At 37.1% G+C, this 19572-nt stretch overlaps 1 protein-coding gene across 14 annotated transcripts in view; it reads right to left on the reverse strand.

Annotated features, from left to right (window-relative positions):
• The window catches only part of LOC139442098 (ral GTPase-activating protein subunit alpha-1-like), an 83915-nt gene extending 64770 nt beyond the window's left edge, over window positions 1-19145 (reverse strand). For all 14 annotated transcript variants that reach the window (XM_071222888.1, XM_071222897.1, XM_071222896.1 and 11 more), the window contains exons 1-5: window positions 18940-19145; window positions 18283-18393; window positions 4501-4550; window positions 1394-1451; window positions 887-930 (exon numbers count right to left, since the gene is read on the reverse strand). In XM_071222888.1, coding sequence (XP_071078989.1) covers window positions 887-930; window positions 1394-1451; window positions 4501-4550; window positions 18283-18393; window positions 18940-19063 — 387 coding nt within the window. In that variant the 5' untranslated portion in view covers window positions 19064-19145. The remainder of the gene's footprint in view (window positions 1-886; window positions 931-1393; window positions 1452-4500; window positions 4551-18282; window positions 18394-18939) is intronic.
• Window positions 19146-19572: the final 427 nt, after the last annotated feature.

Consider the following 19572-nt stretch of genomic DNA (forward strand, 5'->3'; position numbering starts at 1 on the left):
GGACCTGGGAGTAATGTTTGTAATCTATTTCATTGCTTTTAGTCACATTTTCATTCAATAATAATTGCTTACATTAATTTGACTGATAAAACAGTAATTCAAAACCAAAACACCTGTTGCATGACTTAGCTATTTAATCTTCCAGGAAAAGCCTTTTTCAAGGAAAATCTGTCACAATGATGAAAGTTGTAGACCATGCAACAAACTGTAATGTTAACTCAAGTTCAAAGATCAGATTTCCAAGTTCCTCATCTGAGTTTTATCATTGTGTCATAAGGTAAAATAACCCCTGTCATTTATCAAGCTGATTGCCGCTACACTACAAAGATAGGTAGTTTGTTTACAAAGAATCTTAACAATCACAATTTGATATGGCAGTCTGCAAAACTTAGATTGTGATAGTGATCTGTCATGAACAGAGCCAAGAATCAGCCTATACAACTTGACGAGTATGTCTTCATTGCGACATGTGATACAGTTGTTATAATATCACTCTGCAAAATCTTGTAAATATAATGTCACAATCAGTGGCACAAATCATTGAATGACTATTTAGCATTAACTTAAACATGCTTTGTTCTTCAAACAATCTATGACATACAGTAAACTATGGTTATAACAAACTCAAAGGGAGCACTTATTTTAGTTCGTAATAACAGCATACATACAACAAATGGACAGGACTAAACATAAGTCCATTATTCGGTCAGTTCGCTATAAGTGTGTTCCTTATAAACATAGTTTACTGTACTTACATGTGTAGGATAAAATTCTGAATATGCGAATAAATACATGTCATAAAAGAAAATGCAATCCTAATGTTTGACTTAAGCATTTGTTAAACAAAGTGTTTGATTGCATACAACGTAGACAGACAAATATTCACCTTTATAGAATTTGCAGGATGGAGCAGCTTCTTCATGACACGACCTACATAAGATGTAAGATGTAACGTGTTATCAGTGTCAACAAATCACATAGACAGTGATACCTTGTCAACTTGGGCGTCCTGGACCTGTTTCACAAAGTGGTTGTTATACAACTGTCGTAAGTCTATGTTAACGTATAGGAGTTATCATGGTCTGGGTGCTATTCAACAACACAACCTTAGTGCTATGACTGTTGTAAGTCTATGTTAAGGTATGGGAGTTACAATCCCGCTTAATGCCAATGGGTCTCTTTACAACAGAAGAACATACTGGTATGAAATATCATTCACTAAACACACATTTCAAATTTCCATTTGTTGAACATGGACTTAATAACTGTAATAGTCATGAACTCTGAACACTGGTCTCTAAACCAGTAGCATTAATGAACCCATGACCAATGACAACATTTCTAGAACTCTGTGTCCCCGATATTACTTCCCTCTCAGTAAAGGAGTACACACCTATACTGTGGAACATCCATCGCTTGTGAATCAACTCCGGCAAGAAAAAGAGAATTTTCTGAAAGAAAGACCATGAATACTTTATCACAGCACATATCCTACATATACACGTCAAAACATCCTGGCATTATTTCAGGATATGTCAGAGACCTTATTCAGAATAATCTCACTTGAAATATTTGATGAAGATAAAGAAGTACGTATCTCAATACTTCTCTATCATGGATTTCCCCTCAGAAGTCAAAATTGTTTAAGCCATTTTCAGTCAACATTTGACTTTCATTAACTGAACTTACCAGACCAAAAGGATGTTCTCTTGACCTATGCTGGGGACTAGTGGTGAATGTGATGGACAGCCAATACTTGTCATTTGCAAACTTTTGACATTTCCGTTATTTAAAGCATGTACCATATCATGTAAACTTTTCCCTTGCCGTTCAGCAAAATTACTTGCATTCTATTGGCATATCAATTGCAAACAAAACAAAGAAATGTGTCTGCTCTGTCATTTCCATTGTCAAGAATGGAAACAGACATGTCACACGCATAATAAACCATTATTATGTGCAGACCGGTGATATTTGTTTGATTGATAGGTAAGTATTATTCACATACACATTATGAAGTAATTGGTAATAGTCTCTCTTTCAGACCCCATAGCAAAAACTTCACAAAATAATTCTATTCTATTCTCATCCCTTTCTAGCAGCTAGCAGCTTATACATGTTATACTCATTCACTTTTCAACTCTAAAATTAAGAGACTGGATAGTTCTTTTAATATTCATGGGTTTCCTGTTAAAAGTTTATTTTTTTTAACCTCATACAAAACTCTACGTTAGTCAAACTGAGGTTGATCTGGGATGCCTGCATGCAGAGTCTCCTCCACCGACTCGCTGTGCACTACATGGACAAGCAGGATGAAAGATGCCTCACAGGTTAAGCTGCCCAATACATGTACAATAATCAGCCTATGGGTGGGGCTCGCCAAATAAGCACTTAGTTTGGGATCATACACATGAGAGGTATTCAATAGCCAGTCTGTGACGAACGCAGATTTGCCTTTTGGCATGATTTTCAGAAGATATTAATCTTTTGTAGATAGGGATTGTTATGAATTTGGTAGGTCCCCATGTTCATGTGCTGTAGGGGATCATATACACTTTTACAGTGGAGCAATTCAGTTTCATGACTGGGATTATAGGAGTTCTGTTGAGGATCTAACATGACCTAAGGTTTTTTTCTCCCCATCTTAATCATAATGGTGTACTTAGTCGTTAAAGTCTTGGATAGGCATTTAGAAGTTGGGAGAACATGAACACATGACATTTTTTATGGATAGCAACTTCTTTTTATTCTTTGTACGTTTCAGAGCTACTTCTTGCTCCTTCATCATTCACCAGAAACGTTGTACAAAGAATAAAAAGAAGTTGCTATCCCAAAAAAAGGTTCATGTATTCATGTTTAGAGGGTAGTTATCGAGGGCAGAACACTGAGCATTACAAATGATCTAAAAATACATCTAAAAATTGCTAATGATACATAGAAGAATGTCCTATCAACGCTGTAACTAGCATTGTAATCTCAACCCCCCATGATAATTCTTGGGTCCTGCTGAGAAATATGAGGGTCCAGCCATACTACATCAACTTCCTACCATGCTTACATATAGCATGGCCAAACATAAATAGTAATAACATACAGGTTTTGAACTCAACTGAATATGAAGATAATTCATTGTAAGTGATCACATGAAATGTCTGATATTTTCTTTAATTCTTTGTATTCCAAGTCCATTTTCATCTCTCCACCCAGAAATCCCACAAATACTAGGATGGTCGGCCATGTGCAACTCAGGCTGGATATTATCAACACTATTTCCTTATATCAGCTTTAATAATCCTGATAATGTGCCTATGTACTCTGTCACGCCCAACCCCAAACCTTGAATAAACCCTCTAAGGACAGGTCTTCATTTCATTTCATTCCAATGAAAATGCTGATCATATATCTTCCCCCCCCCTCCCCCACACCCACACCCAAAAAGATGTAAAAATTCACTGAAACACATAATCTGATATCTCTTCAAGGGTTAAAATCGGTGTACTGAATCACAAAATTTATTGAATTTCATCCAGATTTGTGGCAGCCTTTTGCCTGCAGCCCTACAGAAGACCATGGAGTGAGACGATGTAGTTAGCTACATCAGCCAGGCAGAGGAAGCGAGGTTGACCGCTGACAGCCTCATACAATCAATAGCATGCATCAGATTCTAAGTATAGAGCCCATGTTACTGTTTACCCTATATGAATGATGGCCTCCCACTGATGGGGATCATAGACTACCAACGTGGTGTACACCAACACTGTAATCAAATCTCACTACAACTTGGGAGTTAAATTTAGTATTTTAATATTGTTAGTCTCTGAGATTTCATTATGATAATTTGATCAAGGATGATAATGTTAGTGCAAACTAGTGCAAAACATTTCTCAAACAAAATACAGAAATTCTTAGCTGATGAACGACATCACTGTTGTGTAACAAGGCCTTACAAATGTCTGTATTAATATCACTATGTGTCAATGGAATAGTTCTGATGTACTGTCAACAATTTCGCCCAAATACTGTCTGATATCCATCATGTCCATGAATGGGCTGATGTCACTTTGTCTTCATGTCCTATTCAATCTGCAGGGATTTATTGACGATTCCAAACTAAGTGCCCATGGAAGCCAAATTTGGAAAAAATCATGATATGATTAAGAAAATGTTTTACTGTTATTATTTTCTTATATTCTGAGGAATTGGAAAATCAAATATTCAAATTGGGAATTTTTACTGTCACTTGCCTCAGACTTTGGACCAAACATCAGCCTCTGAGCCGGTCTAAATAAATCCCTGTTCTGAATAAATCAAAAGCATGTCAAAAATTTTATAATCCATGTACTCCAGCCTATTTGGAAAGCCTGATCGGCCAACTGTATCGATCACTGGTTGCTGGATCAGATGATTCTGGAAGAGATTCTCCTACATCAAAATAGACAATCTATTGGGCAACCTGAGTGTGCTGTGTATAGCAACATATTGAACATGTTGATTACTTACTTCAAATATATGCAAGATTGCCTCAAGTTCTTCCCTATGGGCCTTGCTTGCTGTAAAGGAAAAAGAAAATACATTAAGAATAACAGAAGTTGGTATGTAAAAGTTGCTACACCAAACATATCTTATCAACATTCATTTATCTTAATATCTATTCCAGGGTTGTGTTTAGAAATTGGAGCCCTACAATAATTTCTACGAACAGGAGGACTTACTTAGGGGACAAGTTTCAAGCTCAAATTTTAAGTTGTTTGTAATGTTCCTTTTTGATATGTATGAGGAGCTTACCACAAGGAGTGGGCTATATACATTTGTATTTTGATTTGATAGAATAACCTTAAGGCCCATTGACATGTATGGTCGGAGACCTGTGAAGATCCTGGTTAGAACAGGTCCTCAGCAACCCATGCTCATCACAAGAGGCGACAATCTAATTAAAATCAGATCTTAATTCTCGCTACCGCTAAACAAAGATCTGAGGACATCCCATTACGGGTCACGTCAGACTGACCTTGCATGAACTTTGACTGACCAATGGAGTGACCAATCAGAAGGCAGCTTTCTCGTGCTTTACGGCACTAATTTAAAATTGGCGACTACGCTTCGAAACTTTTGACAAATTCTCAATTACAAATTTGAAACCTGAACAAATGAACATTCTGGAATGGCTAATAGATGGTCTAGATTGTATGGATACAGTCGTTAAACCCGTAACTATCGTTCGGAGTTAAAGTTTTCGAGGCTGCATGATCAGAAATCACATTCCGACTGTCACTTTCATAATCTGGTAAGCGATGCTTTGATTGGTCGGATGAAAGGTCGTTCTGACGTGGTCCCTAATGGGATGTCCTCAGGTCTTTGTTTAGCGGTAGTGAGAACTGAGGTCTGATTTTAATGAGATTGCAAAAATGCTTGTTGTAAGAAGCGACTAAAGGGATCGGGATGTCAGGCTAGCTGACTTATTTGATGCATGTCATTATATCCCAATTGCATGGTTCGATGCTCATGATATCAATCACTGGATTGTCTGGTCCAGACTCAATTAATTACAAACCGCCATCCTATAGCTGGAATATTGCTGAGTCTGGCATCAAACAACGAACACACAATACAAACAGAATAACCTCAATTTACAGGATAAATAATCTGTGTAATCTGATAAGCATTTGTTCAGTGTGTTATGCACTGACAGGACTGAGTGTACATTCAGTGATTACAAAGCGGAGGTAACACACACTGTCATTTAAATAATCTGTAAATAAACCTAACCAGACTGTCCAGCTGACAGTTTTCGTTTATTAGAAGGAAGATAAATACCAGCTCTCAACTACATGTACTGGCATTCTTAAGATGCAGCACCCTTTGCCAATAATAACAGGGATAACCTCATACATATTCATTCTCTTATCTTGGGAATTGAGGCTTCAATTTCAGTGCTCGATATTGATGAGTTATAAATGCAATAATGAACTAGATGTGCCACCATGGCCACAGAGGTGCCATGCCGCCACTCCAACTGATATTGGCGACCGATTATTACGTGAGTCTAGGGCTATCAAGCAGTCCAAAATAGTCATAATTAAGGTAAACAAAAGTTATTTGATTAAAAGTGTATAATCATGATCATTGGGATTACTTTACAGTCTGCGGTTTTACACACTTGGCCCAAACCCCGCTATTTCTTCTCGCTCAGTGAGATCAGTCTATTTGAGTCCACATACCAAGACTAACAAACAAAGCCACAAATCTCTGTAGGCCAGCTGAAGTAGTAATTTGATGACACTTCAACCTAATTTGGTACAAATATCTGTAGTGAGTTAAATAATAATTGGTGGAATGAAGTTTCTGGAATGAAGTATTTTTGCAACACCACTTAGATATCCGTGAAGATCCAGGGTAAAATAGGTCTTCAGCAACCCAAGCTTGCTGAAAAAAGCGACTATGCTTGTCATAAGAGGCAACTAAAAAGATCGGGTGGTCAGGCTTGCTGACTTGGTTGGTGCATGTCAATGATGCCAATTGCACGGATCAATGCTCATGATGTCAATCACTGGATTGTCTGATCCAGACTCGATTATTTACAGACTGCCGTCATATAGTTGGAATATTGCTGAGTGCAGCGTTAAACAACACACAAACAAACAAACAAACAAACAAACAACAAACAAACAAACAAAAAAACACCACATAGGACAACAATGTTGAATGTAATTAGTGATGCCAAGAACTTGATGAACAAAGTTTAAGCATCGTGCCCAGTGGTGGTCTTAACAAGATTTTGTCAACATATTTTAACACAAACACCACATGATTTGAACATGTTGAACAAGACAAGATGACTTCAGCATGTTAAATTTCAGCTTCATCAGTCCAGCAGTATCAGCGGAGAAGACATTTAACAGCATGCTGAAAGGGCAAAGCTCTTTCCAATGCAATGGTCCGAGTTAGAGTTACCAGGGGTCACAGGTCATGCATCTTTCAAGCAGTCATTGACCAAAAAAGAGACCACTCTTTGAAGTATTGTAGATCCCTAGCCCTTGCCTGTACATCCGAAGCAATGGCGGTTTTGGCTTTAACCAGCCAAGTGGCAAATAAAATACTAGACAAATAGGCAAGAATGCTTGTCTGCTGTCCACGGACAGTTTTGGTCAGCTGGAACTCGTATCATTAGTTGATCCTATGGGCAAATGTGTAGGATGGTGAAACGTTTCCAAAACCATCCTACCAACAGCCTCCCCCTATGTTGTTCGAACCATTGCGTTTCAAAGTCAAGTTTAGTTTCCATGGCAACCTGGTTTGAACCATATGCAAAAACCTAATTTTTACCATTGCTCCCCAATGTATGCCGATAATTTGATGAAGGCAAGTCAGTTCGTGGTGGAGTCTAAGAAAAGAGAAATTAGCCACCAACAATGACCGGCCTTGTTTACTGTATTTCACGACTATTCAAAGACAAATTTCAACTGACTGCAGAATGGAATTTCTGTATCTTTTAATAACTCTATCATCCTGTGCTGACCTACAATAATAGTGGTTCCTGGAGCTTCTTGCGCCACAACATCACTACGCTAAATGGACAGTGGAGCCTAGCCTAGCCTAGCCTAGACTTGCTGGACTGGCCTTGTTTGTTCCTGGAAGGTAGAGCAGCGACACCAAGCGGGGAATCTGGGAGTCAAACTGCATACAACATACCCTTGAATGCATTTTGTTTTACCATATATTTCAAACACAGACATTTGTAGTAAAAAAAAGCATAAGTATCAATTATCATAATTATAATTAACCAGTGAAACAATGAAAATAGGTTAACTGTTTAAATGTTATATTTGCTATATGTTTGATAGTACAACGTTACAACGTCCAAAATAACATGATCCTAAATATGCAGACAGAAAACAAGCTCAACAATTAAACAGGGCAGTGTCTTTGTTCACAAATAAAAAGCAAAAGCTCCAATGGTATGTACGTTCAATCGTGTGGACTGTTAAGGTTTTTTTAAGTTGTTTAATAATAATATATCTTTTGTATGACCACTCAAAAATAACCAGGACCGATATATATATGACTGCCGGTCCTACATATGGACGGTTTGTTTCAAAAATGAAGGGAAACACTACTATAGCTCTGAACCAGTTCTCTATGCTTCAATTTCAGTACAAAATGGAAATGAATAAAACTCAACATTTTGTCTTGTTCAAGCAGGACTAGCTCCAAACTTTGAGGACTAGTGAAATAGGTTTCCACTAGTCTTCTTGAATAGTCTTAATTTTTTATATACAATTCTAATGTTGCTCAGGTGACTTATGATGGTGTAAAGCCACACTTTCTTAATTTTATGTTTCACAGATTTATTACATCTTTTCCACACATGTCGGTCAAAATAAAAATAAATAGCTGTGTCAATCATTTATTTATGTAAGTCCAGGGTTAGAAACAGCTTTTGTCAACTAGTCCTTATAATGATAACATAGCAAAACCCTTAAAATGGGCAAATTTCTATTAGTCCTTAGGATACCTTCACTATTGGGCAGTTTGGTAAGGACTATAGGACAAGTGCCAATTTCTAACACTGTAAGGCATTCTGCCATGGAGTTAAAACTAGCTGGCTTCTTGAATCACTGATAGTGAAATAGACATGGAACCGATATAAAACATTATACTTTTTATATGAGGGTCTATATTACTAGCGGGAGACTTAAAAATATATATAGTCATGTTTCATTTCTTTCTTTTCCAGTTCCTTTTCAGTAGATGTGGCAGGCCTATAAAACAAAAAATAAAAACTGTGTGGCCTAAAGCTACTTCTTCAGAGTTATTACTACCTCAGAACACTACACCGTGGGGATCAGGCTGCATGTGCTATGACATGAAGGTTGTGTGATAGGATTACCCAGCATGCGACCTGGCAGTCGGCCACACCAGCCATGCAAGCTGGACATGGGATCACACTGAGCACTGACATGATTGAAACTCTCATTAATGATTATCATAACAATCTTACTGGTACTACAGTCCCTAAAATGTCTGTGTGCAAGTCGCCCCTGGACGAAGGAACGTATATCTTTAATCCCATCTTCGGCATCTCCTCAAAGCATTGATTATTCCCCTTCACCCACCCTGCATTGTTGACAGTACAATGATCACTGATGATTAACAGGCAAGGCTGACTGCCATGTCCAATGCAATCCTTCAGCATTTGTTCAGAGTTAATGTACAGCGTTCTCCTAAGTGACAAGATATCATCTCATGTTGACATTCTGCCAGATTCATGTCAATCTCTAAGACATCTTTTCAGCTTACACCTCACATAGCTTTCTACCTCGACTGACATTTCGTCAAAGTGACACATTACCTTACATTGGTAATTTAATGTTTGTTCAAAATGTGTACTCTTTGACATGTCTGAACAGACTGATATTTACTGAATATGAAAAATGACACTAAGTTAATTTTTCACACAGAGCACAGGCGTTTTAACAGAGAATGTTGTGTATCTACTGCCATCCAACTGGAAACACATAAAACATGTCTTCCATGGTGGGATGTATTTACTTGAGACTTTGACATACGTAGAATTTTTCAGGGACATGGAAGAATAATGCCTGAAGTCAATGGAATAATAATGTCTGAAGTCAATGGAAGAATGTCTGAAGTCAATGGAAAAATGTCTGATGTCAATGGAAGAATGTCTGAAGTCAATGGAAGAATGTCTGATGTCAATGGAAGAATGTCTGAAGTCAATGGAAGAATGTCTGATGTCAATGGAAGAATGTCTGAAGTCAAAGGAAGAATGTCTGATGTCAATGGAAGAATGTATGTCAATGACAGAATGTCTGACACCAACAGGGTCTGATGTCAATGAAAGAAAGTCTGATGTCAATAGAAGAATGTCTGATGTCTATTGAAGAATGCCTGATGTCTATTGAAGAATGTATGTCAATGACAGAATAATGTCTGATGTCAACAGGGTCAATGGAAGAATGATGTCTGCTGTCAATAATCCTTGTAGACAGTAGACATCAGGAACATCACCTTGATTTGAAGCACTCCTGTTTCAGATTGCTGATAAAATTTCGAACACAGAACATAACAAACATATCTTAAATCCTTTAACTGTAAAATGGTATCACTAAGCCACTGGGCTGATGTAGCAGCATGTAAACCACATAAACATAACAACATATTTCCTGGTATACAGAGAAGGAAGTTAGATTAACATGACTAAATATCATATATCAACATGTAAACACAAATTAAATAGGCCTGCTCATATTTGTGGGTTTGGAATCTGTATTTGAAGCGTATAAATATTATGTCTGTAAAATATTTTGAGTTATCTCCTTGTATGTATAAAAGATTTAAGACTTAACATGGACAATGAAGACCTATGCTCAGATGAGTGGTCACATTCTGCTAGGGCTGGGGCGATACACCAACCATGCGATCCGATACGTATCATGATACCTTGCTCATGATGATGTGCTGTTTTCTGTAGTGCATAAGCCATGTTTTTCATAGACAAGATGGCCAAATACCTGGCACACTATCAATTTACATTTGGCAGTGTCAAGTATGGCGCAATGGATGAAAACAATTACCTTTTCACTACTCATTTTTACTAGTAATTAGTGTTTTGGTGTAACATTTATTAAAGAATACATGTAAGGTTAGAATCAATACTTTTTACTTTGTGTGCGATTGTGACGAATACATGTATCGAGAAGTAAAAAAACCCTGCAATCCACCGATGCATCATCCCACTACTACATTCTGCACAACTGAATCTCATCACACTTTAACATGTTTCTCTTTAAAGGGCAAGTAAAGAGAAAAAAAATGATTGCGATTCTGTTGCGAATATCAAATGTCCCACACATGTTAAGTCAATTCCTGAGAGAAAGAATATAATATTTGTAGAATATTCTTATTTAAATGTCCATGTAAAAGTGTTGAAATCACATGCTCCGTAATAGGATTCCGAAACAAAACTACTTGGAGGCGTGGCCTAAAGCTTATAGCCATATAGTGCGAACCGTGACAAATGGATTTCATTAGCTGATACATGTATGTTTGCTGACTTGTGATGCTTCGCAGCTTTACAGATACGTCATGAAGTGGTCAATCTAAAAGTGTTTCTGTTAATCCTACAAAAATAACATTGCACACATTGCAGAGTGTGTAAAACAACCTTTGATATTGATTGTGAAATAACAATTTATGTCTGCAACAAGTTTTTAACGACTTAAGTTACATCCAGTTTGGGTACCATAAACAGTGCAACCTACTTGTCCAGCAGCTGGCCAAGGGATAATCCACAGTGTGTTCAGGGTTCAAAATATTTCATAAACACAACTTGTCCTGCAGGGCAAGTAGACATTATATTGTACTCGTCCTGCAATACTTTCACTTGGCCTTTTACATTTTATCATTTTCTATGTTCTCAGTATTTATTACATTTTCTTTCTGAAATTGAAGCTGACATAGTTTATGGACTAAAACAAATCACAAACGTATTCATTAATTTTACATATTGTGCTGGCTGGGGTTAATACATGACTCGATCATGTTCACAGCTCAGAACATGTTTCCTACTCTTCCTGGGAAATGTTTGGTTTCCTTTCATAAGTTATCATTAACTGTTCCTTTCTGAAGTTAACAAAAGAATCTGATAGGTGCTGATATTTCCGACAGACAATACAAAATAATTCACAGTCACTGCCATCTACATTAATCTCCGCCCATTCAAACTCACTCATCGTTGTGTCTTACAGTCACTGTCACAGAAAAATATTATTTTTTTACAAGCTGTTTGATAATCAAACTATGTTTTTGCTCGTCAAACACTCCTGTCTTGTACTAAAAACCCATACATCAACCATTGGCCTCACAAAATGATTTACTTTCGCTTTGACATTACCGTGAGCATGCAACACTGTCAATGCCATGTCAACAAATTTGTACTGAAGTATGCCATTTAATCTTGTAATTACACTGTCTGGTTATCAAAAAAGTGTTTGTTGTATCTGTGGACTTAAGTTTGTAATCTATTTTATTACTTTTATTCAAAATTTCATTCAATAGTCAGCGAAATCATGTGTGAAACAATCAGATCACACAACTAACCATTATTTACATCAACCAGATTACCACCATTAATGTTTTGTAACGAATTTCAATTGACAGTGAATAGATACATGTATCACAAATGCCATACTTTGACTCGTTAAAAGTCATATTTGTTGTAGTTTGACTATTACATGTCAACAAAGTTTTTGGAATTGTAAGCGCATAGACGGTGACTTGTCAACTTGTTCCATACGTAAACAAATATACAGCAATAACCATCAGCTGTACCAAACCGTCTGTTTTAAGGACTGAGCAATAAACAGTTGTCAAGTGTGCCGTCTCTTTATTGCGATATGTATTTTGTTGTTACTGCTGAAAACGTGCGAGAGATGAAAACGTATTTGAGGTTTGAGTGTTTGTTTAAGCAATATACATCCGTACATCTAGCATTTGATTACTTCAAGATATATAATACACAAATGATAAAACAATGAGAACTGTATCAAATATTGTCTTATTTGGCCAATTTCCAATTAAACATTTCTATTTGCACTATTCACAGTCCAGATGTGAAACAGCATCATGACAGTCGTTCTCTGGTTTCTGGTTGTCTCATCTCCCTTTCAAGGGCATTGTCTAGGTTTCGATACCTCTTCTTGGTGGCATCAAACTACCTGGATTGTGATCGCAGTACTATCCTGCTCAACCTGCAGTATCTCAATGAATTTGTACAGATTTGGATGCCACCCCTCGGGATGATGTGTGGCGTTGTCCCACTGAAAGTTTGACGTCTGGTGTAGCAGAGTATATGCTTACTCCTTCAACAGGTGAAATCATTTCACCTGATGAAGGAGTAAGCATATACTCCAAAATGTTGTGTTCCTCATAATAAAGAAGTTGACATCCTTAAATTCTCTTCCTTATGTGTATCACTTCTAAATGCCTTCAAAGACTTGATTCTGTTTCTTGTCTGTAATTCATGTTACAGCCCAAATCATACTAAATCATTAATATGTTCACTCACTCACTCACTGATAACCATCAGCTGTACTGATCGTTTTCACTCAGTACACTGTATTCATATGTGAAAAGAGTTCACCAATTAGTTGTGTCGTAATATTTTGTGAGATATTCACCAATTACATGTCTAATGTGAGGTGCCCCTTTTAATCCCCTGTTGTCTTACCCATCACCTCGCTCGGGTGCATTTGTACCCATAATAATAGGTGCTAGACAAGGAGAAACACCCCTAACAAACCACCAGGCCGACTGGGCGCCAGACCAAGCAGCGGGAACCTGTTTTAACCTTCAGGAAGGAGCATCCCTTTATTTGAGGAACAATCTTGCGGCTTGTTTTCTAAATTGTCCTTTTTACACTGTTTCCAATTTTCCAATTGTTTGTTTGTTTGTTGCTTAACACAGCACTCAGCAATATTCCAGCTATATGACGGCGGTCTGTAAATAATCGAGTTTGGACCAGACAATCCAGTGATTGACATCATGAGCATTGATCCACGCAATTGGGATCGATGACATGCATCAACCAAGTCAGCGAGCCTGACCACCCGATCCCATTAGTCGCCTTTAACGACAAGCATAGTCACCTTTTATGGCAAGCAAGGGTTGCTGAAGACCTATTCTTCACGGGTCAATTTTCAAACTGAATTTTGGTCAAACATTTGTGATTAAGTAAGCCCTAACATATTAAAAGTTGCAAAGTTGTTCTGTTGACTTTATTGCCCTTTAATAAGTGAATAATAGGAATGTAACTAATAACAATACTTAGAACCATGTCATTCTGATTGCCATGGCTGCCACTCTTAAGATCTGTCAAGTCTGGATGAGCTGATACATAATTGTTCACTTAGTAATAGCTTCAACATCTTTTCTCCATTAATTTCAGCACCAAACATGCCATTAGGCCAAACAAAGAACATTTGTTTCCGGTGACATGAACAGATATGGGTTGGGAGTAGTTGGGCTACAATGAAGACACAAAGTGGCAAATATGATCTGTATCAAGAATTAGAGGTAATGAATACAATGAATTATTCAAGAATACCTTATTTCTTGTATATGCACTTTTTTTCCAAAATCTGTGTAGAGGGGGTTGAGTGCATTATACATGCAGACAACAAATTTTGACTTTTCCCCAAAAATGCAATACTGCTAACACATAACACCAAAAAAAGCTGAAGTATGCAAGTTAACATAGATAACTAACAAGCAAAACTCAAGCTGTAATAAAAACTGTATCAAAGAGGGACAAGTTTAGTAATAAACTTTTTGTAAATTTAGCACATTCTCGAAATTTAACATTGAAAAAAAACAGGCCCCTTATCAAACATTAAAATTGTGATCTTGTCCTTAGGTAGAAATACAGTAAATATTAATATGTCCAGAGACAAGTCTATCTTGTCCACATTATTGACCAAAAAGGGTATTTTCTACCTTAAAATCAGTCTCTTACTGCCCACGGTTTTCATTGAAAAGCCCTTGATAAATTGGAGCTAAGATGACCCACAAGATATTTCTGTTTGGGCTGCTTTCAGTTTCTAAAATTGAGAGTCACTGTACTTTTTAAGTGCCATATTTTCTTGTATACATGATGCAGTGTGCATCCCCCCTCTCCCTAATATAGCTGTGTAGAGGTGGATTCTCATAATACATGCAGACAAGGGTCTTGATTATTTTCCCCCAATGCAAAGCTATTACCATGAACACTTGTACACTGGATGTAGCATGTCAACGATTCCATACAGACATAATCAAGGTAGTACATGGTTATATAAAAGGATCACTGTATATCTGGACTTACGTTTGTAAACTGTTTGATAAAATGTATTCAAAAGTACATTCCATACTGTTTACATGTCCACAAAATAGTTAGTGAACTGATTGCACCAACTTACCGATATTTACACCAGAATCAAATACCGGTATACCACTAGTGATGCCTTGAAACGAACGTCAGTTGTCGGAGAATGGATATATACTAAATACCATACTTTGACGTGTAAAAAGCTACATTTCTTGTTGCTTGACTATCTCAAGTCAATATATTGTTTTGGGGACCGAAACTGAAAGACCCCTGGAGGCTTCGATTGGTGTCTCTTCGAACTGGTCCATGCCATGTATACAGCATGATACCAAAGTGATATGCTTATGTCTTTTTTAATTTTAAACATAAATTGTAAAAGTAGCAACTAAAATAAAAACATCTGCAAATTTGTGTACAGCTGATTGCTATTTAGGCTTAGTTTAGAAAACAATTACACATGACAATCTTAATCACTGCATATAAAACATTGCCTAGCATAACCAGACAACAGGAAATGCAACTGAAATCATCATGACAAGTCATGTTTTATCTCAAAATTCACATTTTGACCACGTTTGTTATCTCATGTTAACCTGAAGCAATATGATGTGGTGTTTGACAGCACAACAGACGAAATAGCAATTGTTCCCAAAACTTGTACTCAGGTCCAGACCATTGTAGACTATACACAAGGAATAGCTTTAAAATTATTATCAATCATCCTTCAAAATATTCATTCTACTTATAATCCATACAGTACTTGGAGGAGGGGATGGGGAGGGGAGGGGAGGGGAGGGGAGGGGAGGGAGCAAAGAAGGAAGGCGGGGTATTTTAAAACATTATTGTATCAAATATGCCACAAAATCAGGTGACAGCTGATCACTTTTAATACATTCCTACATTCATGTTCAATCCCATGTGCTGATTACACATGAAAATAAAATAATCAGATGGCATATTACTCCCATTGTTGTAAACAAAAAACCCATTAGTCATGCCCCCTTATTCTAGCAAATTAAGAAGAGTGTAACTTCTGGTATGGGATAACAAATTCTTAATGCAATAAATATTGAAACCAGAAGGCTCAATGTTTCTAGCCATCTCGATAAGAAAGCTGTGTGCAATTCCTTTCTGATGACATCTGGTTATCATGACCTTGATTTGATGTAAACCAAATTCTTCTCCCGTGAATACCCAAAACAGGCTCAAGTTGTCATGATGGCAAGATCTGGCCATGATTAATTTGATGAATGACCCTAGTCTTTAAATTCAACCAATCATATGCACTGAGATTTCTGGCAGCAAACAAATGTGGACTACAAATCTTATGTCTCTGCATCATAACCATGATCATGTCAATACATTCTCATGAATACGTCTTTTAATAAGTGAATGACTTAGACACAACCTTAAAATAATGAAAGGATTTGATTATTGTGTTCATTGTTTATTAGATTCCTGCCTTCCTTCATGGTGTGGCCTCTGGTGACCTCAGACAGAAGACACTCCAAATCTAATTATTGGTCAGATTTGTGTGAGCAAAGCCATTTTACTTGCACCTACAGTTTTTTCCATGATATTAAAATTTGTACAACACACTTTCCATCGTCAGGCCTTCTTGTCTATTGGAGTAAAATGAAGAAAAAATGACCTTATTAACATTCACATTGTGTGAGGAATTTTCCTACGTGAAGTAAATAAAAAAATAAAAAAAGATAGATCATAAACATGCATAAAGCTGTATTCCTTGCAAATAAAGCCATTTCTCATGGATATGAGCATGTTTTCTAGTGGAAGTGAAAGCACCGGCAAACGAAACACTTTCATCGTTTCCTTGAAAAAGCGCTTATAATGGTGTATTGGCAGTACTCCAAGAACATAATGCTTGTGAGAAGATGGTGGACATGGGCAAGGGTAGAGAGCAGGCAAGATTTCTCATTTGTCATAACATAGAATTAACGAACATATACATACGAAACTCTGACTGACAATGAATATAATACCTGGTTCATATTTTTCTTCACATTAATGTTTACTTTGATCAATGTCATAAACGTTCATTTTTACATTCCTGTACAATGTGTAGATCTAGTGGTGATTGTGAGTTGCTTTTAATTCCTATGGGCTCCTCAGCAAGTTCATTGTGGGGCAATTGCCTATTACATGTGATGTGAAAGAAATCGAAAGACATTTATTTTATTCCATACTATATAAACTAAATATAGTCGATGGGAATTGAAAAACAGTTTGGGGGATTGTTTGGAGGCAAATCCCTTGCCAAACTACATTCACAGGTTTGTCTTTGTCAGATAGCCCTTTTGCAAAATTTGAACAACCATTGGAATGACTGACAATAAGTCGACATTAGCCAATCAGAAAGCAGCGTTCTCGTGCTCTATGGCACTAGTTTCAAACTGGCAACTGCGCTTGGAAACATATTTTGACAAATTGTCGGTTAAGATTTTCAAAACTGAACAATAGCATTTTGGAATGGTTAATGGCCTAGATTGTATGGATTCAGTCGTATGTCTGTATCTGATGTTCAGAAAAACCTGTGCTGAATTTTTCGAGGTTGCATGAATAGAAAACATTTTTCAAATTCTCCTTTCCTGATCTGGTAAGCAACCCTGTGACTGGTGGGATGAGAGGTCGTTCTGACGTGACCCATAATGGGTTTCCTCAGATCTAAGATCTGAGTTTAATAAGATTGATCAGTGGTCTGCTAGTGGTTGTATGTGTGCTGCTGCAAATGGCTTTATAAGCTAAAATATTTCGTTGTGTTCAGATTTTTACAACTTTCTAATCAAAGAATGTGGCCTTATCACAAATGTGTCAGTAATTAGTTCCGATTTTCCTCATTTCACTTCAACGGATAAGAAGGCATGAATTCATAACTGCTCAAATATACTTTAACATTAGCTTAGATGCATTTTACAAATCATAAGGCAATACATACAGTTGAAAGTGGATGCAAATATTTTGCCCAACACAACCCATCATGGGATGCAGAGATATCATTAAAGCCAATTTAATTATGGCCATGCAAAGTAGCATTTATACTGTCCGTGTCAAATTTTCTTTACTCATTTAGTTTCTGAAATGCCAGGTAGGATATGGGCCTGCAATATGCCCTATGCATTGCGGGTTGAAAATAAAATTGCTACTGACACTCAATAAAGTTTCAGGATTTGTCTTAAAAACTGAATGATGTGTTACACTGCATTTGTAATATTATTGCTATTTATCCAGACTGCATGTTTATATTAGTAATTTGAGGTATGTTGGCTTTAACTAAGGACGACATGTGAACCTTTTTAACACAGTCCATAGCCATGACAACATAGAATATAAATGTCTTGGATAAGCAATGAACACATTTACAATAATAGGATTCCTACCTCTCTGTTTCAGATCATTCTCCACAACTCCAAAGTTGTCGTAAAAGATGTAGTAAATGTGGGAGTAGTTTTCCTGGAAAAATTTCTTTCCTTCCACACAGTCATAGTTTTCTGCAACAAAAGTATAAGAAGTTGTTGAACAGACTTTGCTTTGAGTGACATCATGACATATCCTCTCTAATTAGCTGCACTGATTACCCAGGAGTGCTAATGTTATAGAAGCCAGCGACACGGGACAGGTGATCGTGTACCCACAAACAGCTAGGCTAGTCTGAGATGAACTGTGCACTAGATCTGACAGAATTAAATGGCCAAAGCAAAATGTAATTAAAAATGGGAAGTGGAGACCTCCATCTATTGTATTTTAAGTGTAATTCTTGGATATTTGCAACATTCATCTGCATTAATACTTAACCGCATGACATGCATTACTATGAAAATTAACAGGCCTTTCACTATCAACATGATCACTGTCAGATTTGTTTATCAAAGAAAATAGTTTGAATGAGCAAACATTGAATTGCGTCACTTATTGTTGCCATTTCTGGAGTTCTATGATGCTACATACTTATATATAGTAACTATGATTCAATTTCTGAAATTTAATCAGTGAACGCAATTATTGACTTTTGACAGTTGATGAAGAAAACAACCTACCCAAAACAGATCGAAGGTGTTTCAATCGTGTAACGGTATCTTTCTTCGGGTCTGCGACTTTCTGCGCTGATTTCTTAATATCGCCATGACTGGCTGTCTTCCTGAAGAACAATGCCGAAGTCATCTAGCTATTTGGATCTCATCCGCTTAAGATCTATATCCATTTTGCAAATTCAACCTGTTTGATAAACAAATTTCTCCTTTCACAAATGGCGAAATTCCGCTTGAATGCGCATGCGTGTGAAAAGGGGAAGTAACCCTGTCAAGTTCACAAGTGCGCGAAATTTAAATGAAAATAAAGTTTACCCCTCCCTAGCGTTCTTACAAGCACAGATTGCCTGTTCCTATCTGGAATCACCACGAGTAGCTAGGCCACATATAGACGGGTGCCCAGCCGCTAAAGGTACTTACGTCAGTTCATGCGGAAGTTGGATTGCTCACATTAAAGAGGGTATCGCTCGGGTTAGTTTGATTCAACATTTCCCCAAACCCTTTCAAAACAACATTTGTTTGGGCATGCAGTTTAACATGTTCCCGAGGCAAGGGAATTAACCCACTATAATTTAGTGAGTCAGTTTGGTTTTACGCCGCTTACAGCAATATTCCAGAAATATGAATTCCACATGAACTTTA

The sequence above is a fragment of the Haliotis cracherodii genome, unplaced genomic scaffold (genome assembly GCF_022045235.1).
Source record: "Haliotis cracherodii isolate W230 unplaced genomic scaffold, xgHalCrac1.p SCAF_5, whole genome shotgun sequence".
Classification (NCBI taxonomy): domain Eukaryota; kingdom Metazoa; phylum Mollusca; class Gastropoda; order Lepetellida; family Haliotidae; genus Haliotis; species Haliotis cracherodii.